General features: G+C 46.1%; 1 protein-coding gene across 2 annotated transcripts in view; it reads right to left on the bottom strand.

Annotated features, from left to right (window-relative positions):
- The window catches only part of CDC42BPA (CDC42 binding protein kinase alpha), a 1077984-nt gene that overhangs the window by 763769 nt on the left and 292519 nt on the right, over window positions 1-21696 (bottom strand). For both annotated transcript variants that reach the window (XM_078649868.1, XM_078649869.1), the window contains exon 4: window positions 4483-4578. In XM_078649868.1, coding sequence (XP_078505994.1) covers window positions 4483-4578 — 96 coding nt within the window. The remainder of the gene's footprint in view (window positions 1-4482; window positions 4579-21696) is intronic.

The following is a 21696-nucleotide window of genomic DNA, read 5'->3' as shown; positions in this document are numbered from 1 at the left end:
ATGGACTGACGCAGCCTCTGGCCCGGACTTAGTCAAGTCTACTCCACCTGGCTACCTCAGCTATACGAGGGATCGACTAATGAGGAAAGGGGGGGACTGGCAGTAATATATCATGATTCCCTTAATGTCTTCTTTCAACCCTTGGTCGTGGAAGGATGTGAAGCGCTAGCTTTCAATTTTACCCGTCTCAATCACCATTCTTTTAGAGGATGCCTAGTCTACAGACCTCCAGGACCTAAAAATAACTTCCTTAGCTCTGTAGGAAGTATACTGGAGGAAGGTCTCTGCTCGAAGGCCTTTACAGTTTTGGGGGATCTTAATTTCCATTTGGAAAATCTCATGGATACGGACACTAAAGCTCTTATTGAATTGATGGATGGCGCTGACCTTAAACAACTAGTGAAGGGTCCCACGCACAATGCAGGCCATACCTTGGATGGACTTTTCTCGAACCATCCAACCTTAGAGTTCACAAAATCCATACCGGTCATTTGGTCTGACCACATGGCAGTGTTATTTGCCATCTCATTGCCGAAGGCCCAAAGCGGAGGGTGTCCGTCCAAATTAGCCAGGACCTGTAGGGCCTGGAATAAGGTTGAGGGACGAGCACTTGAAGATCTTTTGCTCTCTTCTAAAGAGCCACTCCCATTTGAGGTTGAGGCGGCGGCCCTCGCGTATACAAGCTGGGTCGAAAAAGCCTGTGGCACCCTCGCTCCACCTAAACTTCGCCTCCTGGCCAGAGCCCGGCCATCAGCCCCCTGGTTCTCTGAGGAACTCAGAAATCAAAAGCTGGGCTGTAAAAAATTGGAAAGGGCGTGGCGCAAACACTAAAGGGAAAGTGACAAAAAGTTACTCAAACAAAGCCTCCTATCGGACAAAAAAATGGTGGGGTTGGCAAAACAAGACTACTATACAAAACGCATAAACCTCGCCAAGAACTCAGCGAAGGAATTGTTTATAACAGTCTCCGCCTTGGCAGCTCCTACACCCGCGGTTACACCCGCTAGCCCTGAACTGTGTGAGGAACTAGCCAATTTCTTTCTAGGTAAAGTAGAGACAATTTTTAAAGCTTTCCCCGGCTTAGATATGCCAAATTGTCTAGCGAACACACCAGAAAACACCACTGAGTTTACCGCAGGGCCAAAACTGGAGTGTTTTTCCCCCGTAAATGGCAAAGAAATTATGCGTCTGCTTCAAGAGGCAAGATCAGGTTCTCCATCAGATCCATGCCCAGTTGCTGTGATTAAACTGGCCCCAGGTCCGATAGTTAAATCACTGGTAACAATGTTCAACAATATGTTCTTGACTGGAGACTTTCCATCCTGCTGGAAAATTTCCTCAATTTTGCCCCTATTAAAAAAATCTAATTTGGACATCAGGGATCCAAACAACTATCGCCCCATACCGGGGCTCCCCCTATCAGCTAAACTAATTGAAAAAGTGATTAATATCCAACTGAGCTCCTTCCTCATGGCCACTGAGGCACTGGATCCCTCCCAAAACGGTTTTATAGCTAATCATAGCACGGAATCCGCCCTAATTAAAACAACGGAGGAGATCAGAGCGGTGACCGATGCGGGAGGCAGGGCTGCACTGGTGTTGTTGGACCTCTCCGCAGCCTTCGACACGGTCCATCATGTAATCCTGCTTGATCGTCTGAAGGCATGCGGAGTACAAGGAAATGTGTTTAACATCTTAAAAGCATTCCTTTCCAACAGAGCTCAGAGTGTGGCTTTAGGCGAATTTGAATCAAAACTCTTCGTCTTGTCCTGCGGGGTTCCTCAGGGTTCGTCCCTGAGCCCCACGCTATTTAATATATATGTCAGCTCATTGGCCCCAGTAATTCAGGCTTTTGGCTTCGAGCTTACCTCGTACGCTGACGACACCCAGATTGTGGTGTCCTTGCTACCAGGGAAGGAAGAAGGAGTAGCCAGGAAATTTCAGGACTGCATGCTGGCGGTCGGAAACTGGATGGCGGTAAATTGCCTTAAATTGAATTCAGCCAAAACTGAAGTCATACTGTTTGGCTCAAATGTCAACTTCTGGAGTCCAAACTGGTGGCCGGAGCGGATGGGCAATGCTCCCACCCCCGTGTCCAAAGTCAAAAACTTGGGGGTTTTGATCGACGATCAACTCACCTTTCGATCTCAAGTCAACGCGTTATCTTCTTCCATTGCCTTTCTGCTTAAATCTATTCGCAAGATTCTGCCATTTATCCCAGGTACTGGCAGAAAAACAGTGGTTACCACTCTGGTCTTAGCACGGCTGGATTACTGTAACAGTCTTTTTCTTAACGCCCAACAGGGCATATTAAATAGATTTCAGGTTCTGCAGAATGCCGCCGCCCGGCTTATTCTGGGCATTCCAAAATATGCCCCCATGACCCAGGAGCTAGCCAAACTTCATTGGCTCCCAGTGCGAAAGCGGATTCTGTTTAAAGCACTGTGCCTGGTATTTAAGGCCTTGCGAGGACTAGGGCCATCATTCCTTCAGCAGTACTTCTACTGATATCGCCCGACCAGACATCTTAGATCAACTGATGCAGGGTTGATTGCAGTGCCACGCATTAAGAGGGCACGTTGGGGAGGCAGAAGCTTTGTGCTGGGTGCAACTAAGGCCTGGAATGTCCTGCCCCTTCCTCTTAGAAAGATGACTGACCTTATGGCCTTTAGAAAGGCGTTGAAGTCCTGGCTATTCACTAATTAGTTTCCTATTCGACTTTCCCCAAGGAGTATTACTTAGCGCCAGGACACCTACGGGTAACAGAGCGCTGTACAAATGTCAAAAATAAATAAATAAATAGAGTTGGTACATGTTGAACAGGAAAGGAGAACCTTTTGTGCTACACTTAATTTAGAATGCAACAGTTATTAATAGGTTATCCCTAAACATGTGTCAGTCTAGTTACCGGGCATGAAGTCAGACCACTCCAACAGTTGCCGTATGTGCATTAAGAGGGAAGGGCATAATTGTAACAGAAAATATATAGCTGAGGAGTGGATATCAGGTCTCAGGAGTCAAAGATCCACAATGCAAAACTCCATAGCCACATCAAATATCTCACAAAATATATATGTAAAGGAGGCCAATTCTATGGGATGCACAGTGTAATACCCAAAAGTGGTGTATTTTTACAACATCCTAAGATGGGAGCAACATCTTGTCGAAGGAGAGTCAAGGTCTGTAAACACGAGTTGTGACATTCAGGGATAACCTGTTTGGGATTGGTATGATCCTAGGTCTCTCCTGGGTTTTCTGGTGTGCTCCTTTTACTTTTCCCATGGTAAGCAGGAAGGGTTTTCTTCAAGTGGGCGAGTTTAAAAAGAGCTAAGCATTCTTTCCAAGTGACAGTGATTGCATATAGAGCTGTATTTATGACGTTGTTTTTGTTAATAAATTGTTTCAAACTAAATATGTCTTTTTTAAAATGCTTAAAACTCTATGCCCAATTGTACTTTCGAGCCATGGATATGTCCATTAATACAGAGTTATGTCGGAATACTTTATTATTTCAGCTTTACAAAAAGCCATACAATAACTGGACATAGAATCAATATAATAAAACTCGAAAAGAGCAGGGTGATGTTTTTCTAAGCTCCAAGTATCTGTTAATGACTTTTGGGTTAAAAGAAGTCCGGTCAACATGACTTGTATTATATTGAGTGGATCTGAGCAAAATGCAATAATGTTCATGTGCCAGCAAGGCCAAACCTGCTTGCTAATGCATTTGTGGATTTAGACTGCATCTTCGTTTGGTCTCACTAAGAAAGCCTGTCATCTGAAAAGGAACAGGACAACATGCAATTATGGCTAAAACAGAGAGGCCTGTGGCCACCCACAGCAGGGCTTATGGCCTGAGAGAAGAGTGAAAAATGATTAAACGGCATAATGCAGGGAAAGCACAGCGTAATCAAAAAGTGAAGAGAATACACCTCATAAAACAACATAAATATGATAGTATGGTACTTCCCAGCTCCAGACAGATCAGCAGAATAAAGATGATAACGAAACAAGTATAATATGAGCAGAACAATAATAAAGCCGATCAGTTTTCGTTGTTTTTTTCCTGAAAACAAATAGTTTATATGTCACTGACAAACGCAGCTAGTGCAACCCATAGAATACACAATATATAAGTTAACATGTTTACAAGAATACACCATTTCATTTTCTAGCCATATAGGCCCATTTCTGTTAATTTTTAACACATCCTCTCATATTTTCGCATCAAACGTGATCTCAGACTACAGTCCAACAGTGTTTTACAAAGAAGGCAGGACTTTAAGAGACAGCTAGAATGGATCGACAAGGAAGATCAGAACAATCCAATTCTAATTCTCAACAAAGAAAATTCCGTAATTGGGTGAGGCTACTATGGAGCTAGGACTGCTTCATGAAAATAAAGTCACAAAAAAAGTGGAAAATATAATAGTATAGCAATTTCACTCCACTAAAACACATCTGAAAGGCACTAATTCTTACTAGATAGTTTTCATCTTGGAAGGCATAGTGTAACGTTGTAATCCACTGGCTATCTCCATTCACCAAAACGTCTCTTTCTTCGCGAAAACAGGCTGTCTGTGGAAGAAAGTGCAGACATGTTAGGAAAACAATTTGGAAGAATTGAAAATAATGTAATAAAACATTTTGTCATCACAAAAGTTCTTGAATAGAATTTTCACAATTTAAAGATACACGGCGAAACAACTTAGATAGCGGTGCTGCTGCTGCAGGTTGTGGGGGAGCTGCTCACTTACAATGTTAACACACATAATATAGGATAGCTTGATATCCCCTAGGGAATCTGGTACATATGTAACTAAGAACAAGCATTGGAAATGCAATAGGTCTCGCATTAGAAAAGTTGGAGCTATTGGTTTTGTAAATGACAATTTTTTTGTAATGTGTTGGTCTTGAAAATAGCAAAATTAATAGCTTTGTCATTTACATTGCCAATACTTTAAACTTTTTCAAATGTGGCACCTATAGCATTTGTAATGCAACATGTTTTGCATGTACGTGACTTAGATGTATTCATCTAATAAAAAAACGAGTCGGTTCAAATTCAGCTACGTACTTGCTATAACGAGTAAAATAATGGGTGTTGCACCTTACACCGTGCTGTGGTTCAAACACATGGGCTGGGTGCAGGGATCGGCCGCACACTTCCATTTCCATTCGTCTTGAGAACGTGATGCTTGCATGCAGTTTCAGCGCCCACGTTTTAACTCTAGCAGCATTAGCGCGCTAGTGATTGCATCCAAACAAAACACCCCCAATTCCGTAACTTGTAAGGTACAAAAATAATGTTATTAAAACAAACTGGAAAACGATTGTTAGTTGCAGTTTAGTTATGAACATCCCACATCCGTGTGTATGTAACTCATGCTGCACTTGGGCATGCTGTGGTGGGAGGCGGGAGGGGTCTGACGGCACTGCCGATGGCGCTGGTGCAGGCTGTGGTGGGAGGCGGGAGGGGTATGCAGGCACTGCCGATGGCGCTGGTGCAGGCTGTGGTGGGAGGCGGGAGGGGTCTGCAGGCACTGCCGATGGCGCTGGTGCAGGCTGTGGTGGGAGGGGTCTGCAGGCACTGCCGATGGCGCTGGTGCAGGCTGTGGTGGGAGGCGGGAGGGGTCTGCAGTACGCCCTTCAGCAGTAAACTTACATTAACATATACGTTAGTTTTAAAACAGGAAAGTGTTATATTTTGAAAAAACATCAGGGCCACAATAAAGCCGGTATTGCTTACGAAAATCGGAAGTCATCTGCCTAAATCGGTCTAGGGACATACACGGAACAGACACGTGTACAGAAACTGTTCTGGAGACAATTAGCAGCAAACAAAACAAGTAATGACTAGAAAGAGGAGGAGTGATGGACACGGGGGAGGATGGGTGAAGTAGCAGTGAGAGACAGCATGGGCGTGTACTATGCGTTTCACATAAATGAGGTCAAAATTATTAAGTACACTTAGTAAAATGGAAATCGCGTGTGTTTATCTGTGAAGTGATGAGGGAGGGAGAGAGAGTGAGATACATTCTATGCTATCATCTAATGTGCGTTGTGGAATTTAGAATTGTGAGACTTGGGATTTGGGACCAAAATCCTGGCTGATTGAGCAGCAGTGAAACTTTACCACTGAGTTTAATATGTTAATTCCGATTTTGATGCAAAAAAGCATTGCTTTCAATCAAGTGCGCAGCTTATGTTTATAATAAAGTTGTACATTTTGTCTTCGACCTCCACTCCACCTTTGTACTGTATTACTTTTGCTGAAACTCCCAAACGGGTTCAATACAAAAACTATGTATGCCACGTGAAGAATACGCAAATTTCTTTTTCATTTTACACTGTTGAAAACGTCTCTGAAGTGGTTCTGCTTGTTACATACACGTTTGTGAACGCTTTTTGTTGCCAACATGCAGAATTAAATGGAAAAAGGCACAGTGTTCCATGGCGACCGCAATAATGGAAGTTGGAGTGCAGCAGCTGTGAAGCGAGATCAACGTTGATCAAATAAAGCAAAACGTGTTCAGTTGTGGGAAGTGCTGAAAACGCAGCCAAGCTAAAAATACCAAAAACTGATGAAAATAAAAGAAAGGCCCATAATACTTCCAATGCGGCCGCAATGATGAAATAAAATTAAGCAGGATTCCATGAACCGTGTGCAGCGCTTGTTCCCAATTTGAAAATGCAACAGTCCAATGAGGTTTAAAACAAGCATTGACCGCGAAAAGCTTATAGTAATGTGAAAAAAAAGGAGAAACACGAGAGACGGCCTGCGGCCGTCAAAGTGAAAGTACGAGAGGTTTAAAACAAGCATTGACCACGAAAAGCTTATAGTAATGTGGAAAAAAAAAAAAGGAGAAACACGAGAGACGGCCTGCGGCCGTCAAAGTGAAAGTACGGCCGGCGGAGGAGAAATGCGACACGGCGGGAGGGGGCGGAGCGGGGAGAGCGGCATGAGGGTGTGAAGCAGCAGGGGCCTGAGACGCGGCCCTTTGATGTGGTAATGCGAGGCAAGCGGCTGGTGGCATTGTGCACGCGCTTTCACATGCACTGCAAGAAATCGCCTGGGAATCGCCTGATCTCGGTAAGCTCTGTTTAAGCCACTATATGTCGAGCTCCCGCTCAATGCGCATGCGCCTTGAGATAGGTCGCTCGACCTAAAAACGAGATTCCAGGGAACAATCATTTAACCATACTCCTAATAAAGTAGAATCATCAGACCTCTATAGTATTGATTTAATCAAACCTATTAAAATACAGGTGTCCACCGCATATTAAGCTTAAAAAGAATTTCGTTTTATCTCAAACCATAAATGCATAGTAATCATACGAAACAAGAAGAATAAAAAGAAGGCGCTCAATGCCATATGAGAATGTCTGCAAATTTATGGGGGAAAATGCAACAGATAAACAATACACGAGCCTAGTTGCAATACAACAATTGCACAGACAAGAACACAAATTCCTATCTTTGAGCTAACTTTGCACTATCGAGTTCTGTAGTATAAACAGCCATTCTCAAACGAGCTTCAGAAACTGTCTTGATACATCTAGTTGTTTCTGAGAACCAGGCAGTGTCTAATCACATTTCCCTAAACAAGGTAGAGGCCAGGCGTTTCCTCAACCAGAATACAAACAACCCAAGACGAGTTTCACCCTTATTAGGGCTCAGTCTGGTATAGCTTGGTTCCAGTGGCACAGTGTGCACGGTGCCCATGTCTGGGCATAACTGACCCACTTAGGGCGTCGTACTGAAGTTTACACAAAAGTGATGGATGGAATGCTTAAATGAATCTCAGCCACATGTAATTACTCGGGCCACATCCCAGTCTATCATTATTTTGCACACCATGCCACCGCAGTTTGGAACCAGCCATATGCAAAACAGCCTTGTCCCTGATCCAATCGGAGCAGTCCTGCCCAAACTGCCAGGCCAGATCCTCCCTGAATCATAAAACAAGCAACCCAAGACTGGTAAAGGCATATGGCTGGGTCCAAACTGAGGTGGCATGATGTGCAGAATAACTGCTTCTTGGCTGCTCATGACAGAACAATGACCTTCTTTAACATTATCCTCATTCATACATTCCCTTAATGCTGGTAACCTCTCTGTGCTGTTACTCTTATTGCCTGTGGCACTACAGCAAGTATTGCTCATCATGCCAAACATTTCAGTACTCCTCCAGTTTGAAAAAACTACAACATGGTAGTTAGTGGTCAGTGGAAGGAGTGACTGCACATCCTAAAATAGTCAACTGTCCAGTCATACCCAATGACCTTAGCTCAATTACAAGATAATTGCATTCTTCCACATTAACAGCCTGTGAGTTGAAAGCAATAGTGCATTCAGCCTTTCCACCCCGCTGTGATAGGATGGCACCCACTGCACACACATATATGGCCAATGAGACGTATGTTTTTCCATCAAACTCCCTTCAACACTGTCACTTTCCTTATATTTTCCTTTATTTCTTTTTTTAAATCCCTCTTTTGCCGGTCTCCATCCACAACCAAATATCACTGCTAAACAGAGGTCTTAAAGACTCTGCTTTCCCTACAAATATTTTAACAGATTCAGCACAATAGTCTGCCTTACAGAAGGCCAAATATTTTCCTTTTCTGTTGCACCATCAAAATAACACGTAATATAGTAAGAAAAGGACTTTAGGTTCACTACTGAAAAGACTATTCACCATACTTTGAAATACAGAGGATACTGAGGCCAAACCAAAAACAAGAATAGTACATTGAAAGATGCCCGCCATAATGAAATCTAACTTCTAGGAAATAATTGTTCAATTTAACAATAAAAGCATCACATTTATGTAAGGGAAACTGTACTATCCATAGCAATAAAGTGATGTAAACGTCTCAAGCTCAGTCATAACCTCACACGGCCATCCACGCCACTCAAAAAAATCAACTCCCTCGATTGCTCCTTCAACCCGCTGTCTCCTACACTATCTTCTGTACTTCTTTATTCACATTAACACACACACAACATTCTCTTTTAAATTGATGCAAAACCCTGCTAAACACATTTCGAAACTCCTTTAACTCAGCCTCTCATTTCTCTCAACATGATCCGATCCATTCAGCTAGACTAATAAACATACAAATGATGCCAGTGAGTCCACCGCAAAGTGGGTGGTCCCTTAACCACAACATACACTTTATCCTTGGTGGTCCTACCACTAAGCTCTGCTTTGGCTCCTATCTATCCAATGATATGTAATTTTCACTCATGCAAAGCAGGGGCGTAGCACAGGATCCTGAGATGCAAAGGGGGTGGGGCTAGGGGGTGGCAGCACTTCACAGGGTACGAGACCCTTAAAGATCAATGAATATCTGTGAGAAATGGAAGACTTAGGAGCCACTCATCACATTCTGCAGGGGGCCCATCGTTTAGTGTTAGACCACTGCTTCAAGGCCCCCAGTAAAAATATATCTTGGCTTTAATAACATATCAAGCCATTTCTTGTCAGTGAAGTCAGTCAGTCAAAATACTTTATTGCGATAACTTAATATCATATAAAGACAAATGGCAAAATACGTATACAATAAATACATGGTTTAAAAATAGTTAAAATACATACAAAAGGTTAAAAATCGTAGAAAAGTCATACATATATGTGAGCTTTTCGGTAGCGAGTGGGTCGATAGTGAAAGGCAAGAGGCGGGTCTTAGTGATAGTGGGCTTTATTGTGCTAAGCAAATGGTCCGAACAAGTCCTTCTCAGTATAGGGGTTCGCCTGGGTGATCTGCTCCGGGATCGTCTTCTCCTCCGCGAGTCAAGGCGAGACGTCCTCCGATCGTCGACCAGGCTCCGTCGGGCGGTGGGGTCTCCGAGGTCCGTCGTGACCTCTCCTGCTCCCAAGGACCAGTATGAAACAAAACAAACACAAGGCACTCGTAAGAGCGATATCCGGCAGTTATCAGCCGTTACAGGGAAAAGGGGGTGAGGGCTCAAAACCACGCGTGCTCCCCTTCCTCCAGTCTCAGCTCCTCTTGCTGATGGGGCGTGATCGGGGGGGGGGGGGGTTTAGTGCCCGGGATAAGGTAACTGGGACCCAGGGATGGCTCATCAGACAACCGGAGGACCTCCCCGCCGTCCCATTAAGCCCCTGAGGCGATTACGCACCTGCGTGAGCCACGCACCTCCCCTGGGTGAGTGGCTGGGCGACACGTGGGGTCGTTGGCCTCCTGGCGTCTTTCCACCCGGTCCGGCTCCTCTTCCTCCCAGCGTGTCTTCTGTCTCCTCCGACTCTCCGTCTCTCCGACCTCTCTCTTCGGACTCGCCCTGGGTGTACAAGCACACCCCCTTGTTCTGGTCAGCCTCTTTTGACGTGGTCCAGTCGCTCCACGACTCCGCCCACTCCTCATCCGCTTGATGCTTAAAGGGCCAGTCTCGGTCTTCCTCCTGTAGGACAGCAAAGTCTTCCCCAGATCCGTGATAGTCCGTCTGCTGAGGGATAGAAGAGTGATTACTAGGGACAAAGTGGGGAGGCCCGTGCGCTTGCGTTGTAACGGACCCCCGAACAGGGTCCCAAACCTGGGGCACCCCGTTACACACCTACCCCCTAGGACGCTCACGCTCGGGGAGCGGATGGCGGGACAGGTAATCGGCACCCACGTTATCAGACCCCTTCATGTGTCGCACCGTGAAGGCGTAGGGCTGGAGGGCCAGAAACCAGCGCATAACGCGCGCGTTATTGGACTTGTTCCTGGCCATCCAGAGGAGGGGGGCATGATCGGTGTACAGGGTAAACGGGTGGCCCTCCAGATAATAAGCAAGCTTTTCAACCGCCCATTTCACTGCCAAACACTCCTTCTCAATGGTGGCATAGCGCAACTCGCGTGGAAACAGTTTTCTGCTAACGTATAGTATGGGGTGCTCCCTCCCATCGGACCCCTCCTGAGACAGAACCGCCCCAATGCCGTACTCCGAAGCGTCGGTATGCAGGGTGAAGGGCCTCGTGAAGTCAGGGGAGGTCAGCACCGGGGCGGAGGTTATGACCCGCTTCAGGAGGGCGAAGGCGGCTAACATGGCCTCAGTGGGTTGTATGGTCATGCTGGCTTTGCCGGGGTGACGTAAGGCATCTGAGAGGGGTGCTGCCACGTGGGAGAACTGTGGGATAAAGCGACGATAATACCCTATCAACCCCAGGAACGCCCTCATCTGTTTTCGGTTGGCAGGAATGGGGTCTCAGATATCGCTCTGATCTTCTCGATCTGGGGCTCTATCAACCCATGACCCAACACGTACCCCAGGTATTTCACCTTCTGATAGGCGATTCTGGATTTTTTTGCATTAACTCTCAGACCCGCTTTTTCCAGTGCCAAAAATACCTCATGTACGTGGCGTAGATGGTCAGACCAGGAAGGACTATGGATGACAATGTCATCGAGATAAGCCGAAGCGAACCTAGCCACGTCTTTCAGCACGGTGTTCATGAGGCGTTGGAAGGTGGCGGGGGCCCCATGCAGCCCGAAGGGAAGGACGGTGAATTCATAATGTCCCTCGTGTGTACTGAAGGCGGTTTTCCGGCGGTCTTCTTCTTTCAAGGGCACCTGCCAATATCCCTTGGTGAGATCAAGCGTTGTGATGTATTGGGCATCTCCCAGACGCTCGACCAATTCGTCCACTCTGGGGAGAGGGTAGGCATCCAAACAGGAGATCTCATTGAGCGCCCTGAAGTCCATACAGAACCTGCGCGTGCCATCGGGCTTAGGGACCATGACTATAGGACTGGACCAATAGCTCTTGGACGGTCTGATGACACCCAATTCTAACATGTCCTCCACTTCCTTTTGTATCGCTCTTCTCCTGGACTCAGGGACTCGGTAGGGTCGGATTTTCACCGTTTTCCATGGTTGCGTTTCGATGCTATGTTCGGCCATGGTGGTACGTCCTGGTTGATTGGAGAAGAGCGTGTCATGTCTTCTTAGGACCTTGGCTAGGTCCTCCTTCTGGCTCTGCGACAGCTCTTCATTGATCTGTAGCTCTTGTCTTGTAGAGTGGACGGTTTCATGGGCTACGACATGGACTTCGGAGGGGGCTGGTCCCAGCCATTTCTTTAACAGGTTGATGTGATACACCTGTGTTTTGTGGGGCCCCACTTGAAGGCGATAGAAGGTGTTGCCTATGGTGCCTATGACTTTGTGAGGGCCTACCCATTCGGCTCGGAATTTCTGGGTGGATGATGGGAGGAGAATCAAGGCCCAGTCGTTGAGTTGCAGTCTTCTCCACTTCTTTCCTTTATCATAACAGTGTTTTTGACGCTTCTGTTTCTTTTCCAGATGGGTGTAGGCCAAGTCGCGTAGTTTTCCCAGTCTGGCCTTCAGGTTCTGGGCGTACTCAAGGGTGGTGGCTGTCTCGTCCGGTAGTTCGTTCTCCCACGCATCCTTCGTCATTTCCATCAACGACCTGGGTTGCCTCCCGTATAACAGTTCAAAGGAAGACACTCCTAGGCTACTCTGGCGCTGGCCTCGGATGACGTATAAAGCCAGGGGTAAGAGTCGGTCCCACTCCGCCCCACTGACCTCCAGCATTTTCCGCAATGTTGTTTTGAGGGTACGATTGTACCTTTCCACAAGGCCATCCGTTTGCGGGTGATATACCGAAGTGCGGATTTGCTTTATATCGAGAGTCCTACAGACTTCCTGCATCAGTTTAGAAACAAACGGGGTGCCTTGGTCCGTCAGTATTTCTTTCGGGAATCCGACTCGACTGAACACCTCGACCATCTTTTCCGCCACTTGTTTGGTGGTTGTAGTGGTTAGCGGGAAGGCCTCGGGAAAGCGGGTCGCATAGTCGACCATTACCAACACATACTGGTACCCTTTTCTGGTCTTCGGAAGGGGGCCGATGATATCCATACCGACCCTTTCGAAGGGCTTCCCAATGATGGGGAGGGGTTGTAGGGGCACCTGCGGGGGCTTGGTCATGTTTTTCCGCTGACAGATGCTGCACTCCCGACAATACTCCGCTGTGTCTTTGTATATACCCTGCCAATAAAAGTGTCGGAGAAGGTTTTGGGTCGTCTTTCCCCCCCCCCGTGTGTCCTGCTAACAGGTGGCTATGTGCAAAAAACAGAACCTGGCTGCGAAACGACACCGGTACTAGCAGCTGTGCTTCCTCATTGGCATTCCCCTCCCGGTACAATAGGTCCTGCTTAATGACGAAACGGGGAAACCTGTCTGGTCCCTGTCCCTGCCCTTGATGGGCCTGTTCCCATGCATTAAACAGGGAGGGGTCGTTTGCCTGAGCATAGCGGAAACTCCGGTCCAATACCCATGGTTCAGGGGTGAGCATGGCCGGACAGGGGTTACAGGGTCCGTTCTCTAGCGTTGTAGAGGAGGGACGACCTTCAGTACTTGATTTGAACATAGACAGGAATCGAGGGTTGTCGGTGCCTATTATAAGGTCTTCGGGCAATGAAGCAAGGACCCCCACCCGCACCGTCTGCGTATCCCCTTTTATGCTTATGGGTAAGGAGGCCACTGGGTAGGGTCGCACGTCCCCATGCACACACCTGATGTTTACCATCTGACAGGGAATATATTGGGAGAGGGTGACATGCCTAGTCTGAACCACAGATTGACGACACCCTGAATCTAGTAGGGCCGAAATGGAGGTCCCGTTTACCCTGACACTTACTCTGTACGCGCCTCCCATTTCGGCGGAGAAGAGGACCGCCTTCGGAAGGTATCCGACTTCCATAGGTTCTTCCGGGGGTCTTTTCTTGGGGCAGTGTCTCGCAATATGGCCCCAGTTCCCACAGTCGAAGCATTGGGGCCCCGAGCTTCCCTGAGGCATAGTTTGCCAAGGCTGGTGTTTAGAGGTCTCGCCCTGTCGATGCGGTTTCCTTTCTGTTTTCTGGATTGGTCTCTGTACTTTTTCAGGCTCCCCGGCCGGACCCCGGGGCTGAGCCCGTGCGAAGGAAGAAGCCATGTCGATGGCTTGTGCAGCCGTAAGATTGTGATGTTGGCGTAGCCATCTCTGCGTGGGATAAGGAAGGGCCTCAAGATACTGTTCTAGGTATATGCGGTCCATGATTTCGGCCTTGGTGCTGGTAGTGGGCGTCAACCACTTGTCTGCAGCCATTCTGAGGCGCACGAACAGGGTCCGGGGATTCTCCCCGGGGACACCCCGCTCCTTCCGGAAGCGCAATCGATATGCCTCAGCGTCCAGTCCCAGATGTTCCAGAATAACTTTTTTTACCTCATGGTACGGTGTATCCCCGGTGGGATTGGCCACCTGGTAGGCGGCCTGGGCCTCCCCCACCAAGAGAGGCGCCAGAAAAAACGGCCATTTCACCACCGGCCATCCACAGGCCCTGGCGGCCCTTTCGAAATTGAGGAGGAATGCATCCGGGTCCTCCCCAGATTGATACTTCTGTAGGGCTATGGCGGCCGAGCCATGTGGAATGACCCTCTCGGTACTGCTGCCGTGTTGTACGGGATCCACCCAGGGTGCGGCGGTTCGCGTAGCCAGAGCCTCTTTTATCAGGTTCCTATCCTCTTGTGCGGCCGTGAGCTGCTGTTCGGCCACCCATTCCAGCCGTTCCTGTCCCTTCGTGAGTCGTTCTATCACCGTTTCCATATTCTGTGTGCAGACGGCGTCTATGCCCCCATTCTCCACCACTGTGAGCTTTTCGGTAGCGAGTGGGTCGATAGTGAAAGGCAAGAGGCGGGTCTTAGTGATAGTGGGCTTTATTGTGCTAAGCAAATGGTCCGAACAAGTCCTTCTCAGTATAGGGGTTCGCCTGGGTGATCTGCTCCGGGATCGTCTTCTCCTCCGCGAGTCAAGGCGAGACGTCCTCCGATCGTCGACCAGGCTCCGTCGGGCGGTGGGGTCTCCGAGGTCCGTCGTGACCTCTCCTCCTCCCAAGGACCAGTATGAAACAAAACAAACACAAGGCACTCGTAAGAGCGATATCCGGCAGTTATCAGCCGTTACAGGGAAAAGGGGGTGAGGGCTCAAAACCACGCGTGCTCCCCTTCCTCCAGTCTCAGCTCCTCTTGCTGATGGGGCGTGATCGGTGGGGGGGGGGTTTAGTGCTCGGGATAAGGTAACTGGGACCCAGGGATGGCTCGTCAGACAACCGGAGGACCTCCCCGCCGTCCCATTAAGCCCCTGAGGCGATTACGCACCTGCGTGAGCCACGCACCTCCCCTGGGTGAGTGGCTGGGCGACACGTGGGGTCGTTGGCCTCCTGGCGTCTTTCCACCCGGTCCGGCTCCTCTTCCTCCCAGCGTGTCTTCTGTCTCCTCCGACTCTCCGTCTCTCCGACCTCTCTCTTCGGACTCGCCCTGGGTGTACAAGCACACCCCCTGGTCAGCCTCTTTTGACGTGGTCCAGTCGCTCCACGACTCCGCCCACTCCTCATCCGCTTGATGCTTAAAGGGCCAGTCTCGGTCTTCCTCCTGTAGGACAGCAAAGTCTTCCCCAGATCCGTGATAGTCCGTCTGCTGAGGGATAGAAGAGTGATTACTAGGGACAAAGTGGGGAGGCCCGTGCGCTTGCGTTGTAACGGACCCCCGAACAGGGTCCCAAACCTGGGGCACCCCGTTACAATATAGTAGTGCAACATACGAAGTAATAAGAGCCCCATAATAGGATATGTCTAAAAACCAAATATCTCCCTGTATATGTACTATTATAATCAAAAAGTGCCTATTATAATGCTAGATTTATGCTATTGAAGGGGTTATTATATTTTTTAACCTAGAGTTCCTGCTCCTAATGGCACTTACTAGAAAGCTAGCCACATGAAACATAGTCCTGGGAGTCTGCAGGAGCTGTAAATAGATAAGAGCAGGTTTAACTTGAATAAATCCAGCCTCCTTTAGGATGGGCACAAGAAACTTCCTCCTCGCCTCTACGTAATGTCCACAAAACATCACTAGGTGCATGGTATTTTGTTCGGAGAAATGGTCACAGGAACATGGTAAAGCCTTTTCTGGGGTACTCCATACAGGATAAAAACCAAGATTAAGATGTATCAAATTAAAACGGAACCGAGTTAAAATAAACCTGTGGTAAGGATGAGTCACCATATTCAGATAGCTTTCTGGGCCGTCAGGTATAGATAAAATTAGACTGGCCCGAACGCTTGTTTTTTTCAACTCACTCTCTTCCCTTTCCAGGGATAAAAGCTCTCTCATAGCATGCTTTATTAATGCAATATCTTTGGGTGTTATGGACTCTGTTGCTGAGTATAACTCTGGCCTCCCCAACTTGGTGAAATTTTCCTTGATGTAAGTCAACCACTTGATGTTATTAACTTTATCCAAACACAGACAATCTTTCATGATGATATGGTTTAGGGGAATTTCTTTGTTTAGCCACATCCTCAGCCAAGCTACAAGAGGTGCTGTTTTTATCAGGTCTGTGATGTAGCCTTCCCCCAATTCCAGGTGTACAGTGTAGGATGGGGTCGACTGTGGGACACCAAGAACAGATCTGAAAAATTTATTTTCCATGATCTGTAGGGAGTCTAAACCCCTATAACCCCAAATTGAGCTGCCATAAGATGCAACTGAGATACATTTAGCCTTATAAATTTTCATTATGGCTGCAATAGGCCTAGCCCCCAGTTTCTTGGAGAACCCCTGAGGAGCTGTGGATGTTCTTGCTAACGAGGTTACTCTATTCTTTAACTGGGGACCCCAGTTACCCTTTTCATCAAATGTAATCCCTAGATAAGGGAAGGAGGCTACTCGAGCGAGCTTCTCCCGTCCACAAAAAAATGTTTTATGACAGTTTTTCCTTGCTGCACTGCCCATAAACATAATTTGGGATTTCTTCGCATTAATTTTTAAATCTAGTGAGCCCATAAAAATTTCAAAGGCGTCCAAAAGGCGCTGGAGCCCCACCCCGGTACGTGCAAGAAGTACCGTGTCATCCGCGTAAAGGAGAACAGGGATCCCCTGCTCCCCTACACGCGGAATGTCGGGGGTCACGTCCCTCAATGCGGGTTCCAGAGCATTCACGTATAGTGTGAACAATAGGGGTGCAAGAATGCACCCCTGTCTTACCCCCTTTTCTGAAGCAAAGTCCTCTGTACACCGTCCACCTGTGGTGACTCTAATTTTAGCTGTAAGGCCCGAGTGCAAGTCTGCCAGTAAGTTAACCAATGTCCTGTCCAGACCCATTTCTAGCAATATAGACCAAAGCTTTGATCTGTTTACCAGATCAAAAGCAGAGGAGAGGTCCATGAAGCCAAGGTACATGGACCCCTCCTTTGCCTTGGTATATTTCTCTACCAGCATGTGTAAATTGAGACATTGGTCCTGAGTGCTTTTTTTGGGTCTGAATCCATATTGAACATTGGTCAGAATACTTTTCTCCGTAGCCCACTCATTTAGTTTTGTTAATATGACTCTTCCTAAGATTTTAACTGATGAGTCAATCAATGAGATCGGTCTATAACATGCAGGATCCTGCCTATTTCCCTTTTTGAACACTGGAATAATTGTTGATGTTTTCCATGACTCCGGAATATTATCATGGCTTAAGGCATTAAAGACCCTACAGAGTAATCTAGACCAAAAATTAGGAAAACATTTGAAAGCGTCTGCAGGAACACCATCAGGTCCTGGCGCCTTTTTTTTCAGAGTACAATCTATTGCTTGTAGGACTTCTGCGACCTCAAAGTGCACTTGATTTTCATTGGCTATACAGCCAACCGGGCCCCCGGAACCTCCACTAGTGCGATCAGAATAAATGTCGCTAAAATGTTTTATTCAACCTTCATCAGGTATATTAGCTTCTAGAGGAGAATTCTCCTCTCCTGTGAAAAGAGGTTGGTTGACAATTTTCCAGAATTCTCCACTGTTTTTCAATATCGCTGGATCTGATAGCTGGGACCAAGCTTCATCCTTGATCTCTTTTTTCCTATCTGCAATGGCTTTTTTATACCGGGCTCTGCAGGTTTTAGTAAGGGCGGGCACTTTTGGAACAGCCTTCAGGGCACCTAACAGCGCACAATGTGCTTTTGAGCATTTATTATCAAACCATCTTTTGATGGGCAGTGTCTGCTTTTTTAGCGCACAATGTGCTTTTGAGCATTTATTATCAAACCATCTTTTGATGGGCAGTGTCTGCTTTTTTGGACCTGCAAGCAGTCTTTGATTAATCTTGCTGCAGATGCTACCAAAGGCAAGTACCACTTCCCTATTAGGAGCCTCATTAGATGAACACACTCCAACCTCATCCTCGGCGTCGGAGAGGACCTCTAGTATGAAGGATTCTGGAATTATACTATCCCATTTCAATCTGCGACCCTGGTCTTTAACTTTAAGAGCTAACCTATTGTTGCAAAGACCTTCTTTTTGCAGTATTAGGTCAATATTTACTAGATCCATAGTGACAGGATTATGATCACTAAAAACAGAAACCACAGTTTTATACATAAAAACTTTACCTAATAAACATAATGATATGAATATATAATCGATAATAGAGCCATTGTCTGTTCCCTTAAAAGTAGATTCCCTAACCCCCCCTCCCCACACCCAGATTCGTATAAGTTCCATCTTGCTAAAAAGTTTTCTAGGCATTCCCCCTGTTTAATATGTTCAAGATGGATTGGCGAACAATTAGGGGGGGATTCTTCTTCATCGCAAACACACATTGAAATACAAGGGTGGATATTAAAGTCCCCCATAAAAATCATTTCAAAAGAATTTACATTTTGACTGTAGACTGACAAAAACTGATCCAATCTATCTAGACTATGCAAAGTACAGACAGATGCATTGACATTATAAAAATTAATAAATAAAATATTAGGATGTTCTACTAAAGAAAGTTCAACGATTAAGCAGTGATCAGAGCCCGAGTCACATTTCTTCAGGCGACCTTTAATGTCTAATTTAAAAAGACTTAACAGACCTCCCTTGGCTCTTCCTGAGACGCTGGGCACTGCTGGAATACTAAAGTGACTATACCCATCTAATGAAAAACTGTTTTGTGTGTCCCAGGTTTCTTGTAATGCTATAATCTCGAACTTACTAATAAAATCTGTCCAGGCCAGAATTCCCACCTTTGCCTTAATTCCTGCGATGTTCCAAGTAAGTATACTAAATACAGGTACATGATGCCCGTCATGGGTATTTTGTTTGGGCAAGAGTCAATCATTTTGGTCCAAAAAGGATAAAGGAGTATAACGATTGGACAACAAAAGAGGTTGTACAAAAGGGTTTTGCTGGACTAAATGAGCTGGATGAATTGGATTATTTGCTACATTACGGCTTCGAACTTGGGCCCATCTATTATTCATTTCCCAGTTGTTATTTTCCCACCCTGGTACAGGGGTCCTTGGGTAGGTAACATTCTGTTGTTCTCCATAGAAGAACTTTAATGTTAATGGGACGACGGTACCCTGTCTCCGTTGAGGCGGGAGTAGATTAATGAGGATGTTAGGCAGAACGCCTGGATGTGAAAAGCTCACTGCCACACAATCCCCTTTAAATTTTTTGGGACGATTTCCTAGCCAGGGAACCCTTTTTGCGGTCTTAATGTCCCGATACAGTTGCTGGTCCCCCCCGGAGCTAGCTTCATATTATTTGTTAGCCATTGTAATGCCTTATTAGATAAAGAAGTAGATAATTCAGCTATACCATCTTCTAGAGGCGGAACGTTGGCTAATACTAATACAACTGGCGAGGCTTCAACTATGAATTGTAAAGGGTCCAGTACCTGGGCTTGTACTGGGGGGATAGTAACTGTTAGTAAACCATTACCTGTGCCTGCTATCTGATTATCATTGAAGTCTTTTGGGATGATCATTTACATAAACATAGCTGCCAAAGCGTACTTCCAGTAAATTTACCACAAAAATTATTTGTTTTCCCAACTACTCACTTGCCGCACTGCAACCCATGGTGCTTACTTATGAAAACAAGTTTTTTAAGCCTCTTCACCATTATCATTCTCACTAATGCACCTCACGTCTTAAGTTTTTACCTTCCCATAAACTCTTTGATACACTCTAGCTTCGCAGTCTTACGAGTTGCTCAATCCCTTTCACCGGAATGGTCAGCAGTACAATATACGTGATCATGTATAACACATCTCTTGTAATTTATCCTTCTGTTCTTCCCTTTTTCTCTACTCGGTCTAAACTAATGCTTTTATTCGCCTTCCCAGACCAATTCCTTCTAAGGACACTCACATTACCACTTGGCTTCACTGTTCTTTCGTCGATCTCATGCGATGTCTGTGACAAATTATACTATTGTGCCTCTCCATAACATTCTTTGATTTCTTAAGAGTGCTTCAAACTTCTTTACTGCTTCACTATGCACATGTCCAAATTACTTTTACCTGTGCATCAACTACAGACTGAAGGTAGTTTAAATGTATGCTGACATTCCATGCCTAATACAGTTGGAAATAAAGCATTTGTCATACTGCATCTAACGTCCTGCCCACATAAGACCTCAATATAATTATCAAAATTCCTCACAACTGACTGTCTCCATAGTAAAGAAACTCACCCAATCACCATTAAAGTCATTACGTTGGTTGATAAGCATTGGCTACTATAATTACCATCAATGTTAATTGAATAAAATGACAATACTTTCTTTCATAGTTTTCCCACCCTCAGTGATACAGCACAACTGACACCACGGAAGAAAGCAAATGAATATCTGGGAAGTATGCATCCACCCAAGTAGCTGATGGACCCAGAATGCAACATATAATAATGTAGGCTTCTGCGCAGGTAGCAACGGGCAGATACTGAAGTGCAAAAGTATCACATTATGTAAAGAAACATGAGTTGGTGGAATGGGACCAGGCCCCAACGTTTCACCCACATCCATGGGCTTTTGCATTGAAATCATTTTATAAGGAATTCATTGTTTCATCTCCACCGATGGCAATATCTATCCAGAAGAATGTTTAGAAACCTGAGGAATAGAGAATCCATTATTCTACCCTCATGACACGTGCAGATAGTCTTTAACCACCAACGTACACATATGTATATTTATAAATATTCATCTATACATGCTCACTTAATAAACTACAATCAAAGAGAAGTTACGGGTCAGAGAACAAAAACAAACACAGAAGTTTGCCATTACGGTACATGATAACTTGACCCCGACTCCTCAGCCATGCTCAGTACATGCATTTGCAGACCCACCATCAACTCCCCTGCCTTGCTCAGTACACCCCTTTGCCAAAGGAACACGTAAAAGAGAAGAGCTGTACATGTCAGGGACATCAGTTAGGCCGCACATTATATGTTATGCATTGCACCTCTGCTCCTCTCAAACATCATACGAGCAAGGGCAGACCCTCTGCACCATGGTTTACAGACAGCCTCAAAAAATTGAGACTGGAATGTAAACAAGCAGAGAGAAGGTGGAGGCATGCGTACCTGAATAGTGACAGGCTGGCTTGGAAAGCTAAGCGGGGTGATTATAAGAAGGAGATTCACAGAGCAAAGGTAGAATATTTCTCGAAGGTGATTCTCGACGCCCGAATAGCTTTCGCAGCATTTTCAATATCCTGAATAATCTTACGAGTCCAGAGTGTGCCAAGAATGAATTCCCCCCTCTCAGAAACTCTGCGAGAACCTAGCTATGTTCTTTCAGGATAAAATCAAATTGATCATTGATGACCTAGGGGTGAAGCAGCAACAATCTTTGGTAAAAGCTGACTGC

The sequence above is a fragment of the Lissotriton helveticus genome, chromosome 6 (genome assembly GCF_964261635.1).
Source record: "Lissotriton helveticus chromosome 6, aLisHel1.1, whole genome shotgun sequence".
Taxonomy (NCBI): Eukaryota; Metazoa; Chordata; class Amphibia; order Caudata; family Salamandridae; genus Lissotriton; species Lissotriton helveticus.
Note: the sequence above shows the minus strand (reverse complement) of the source record. Positions and strands in the feature narration are given on the sequence as shown.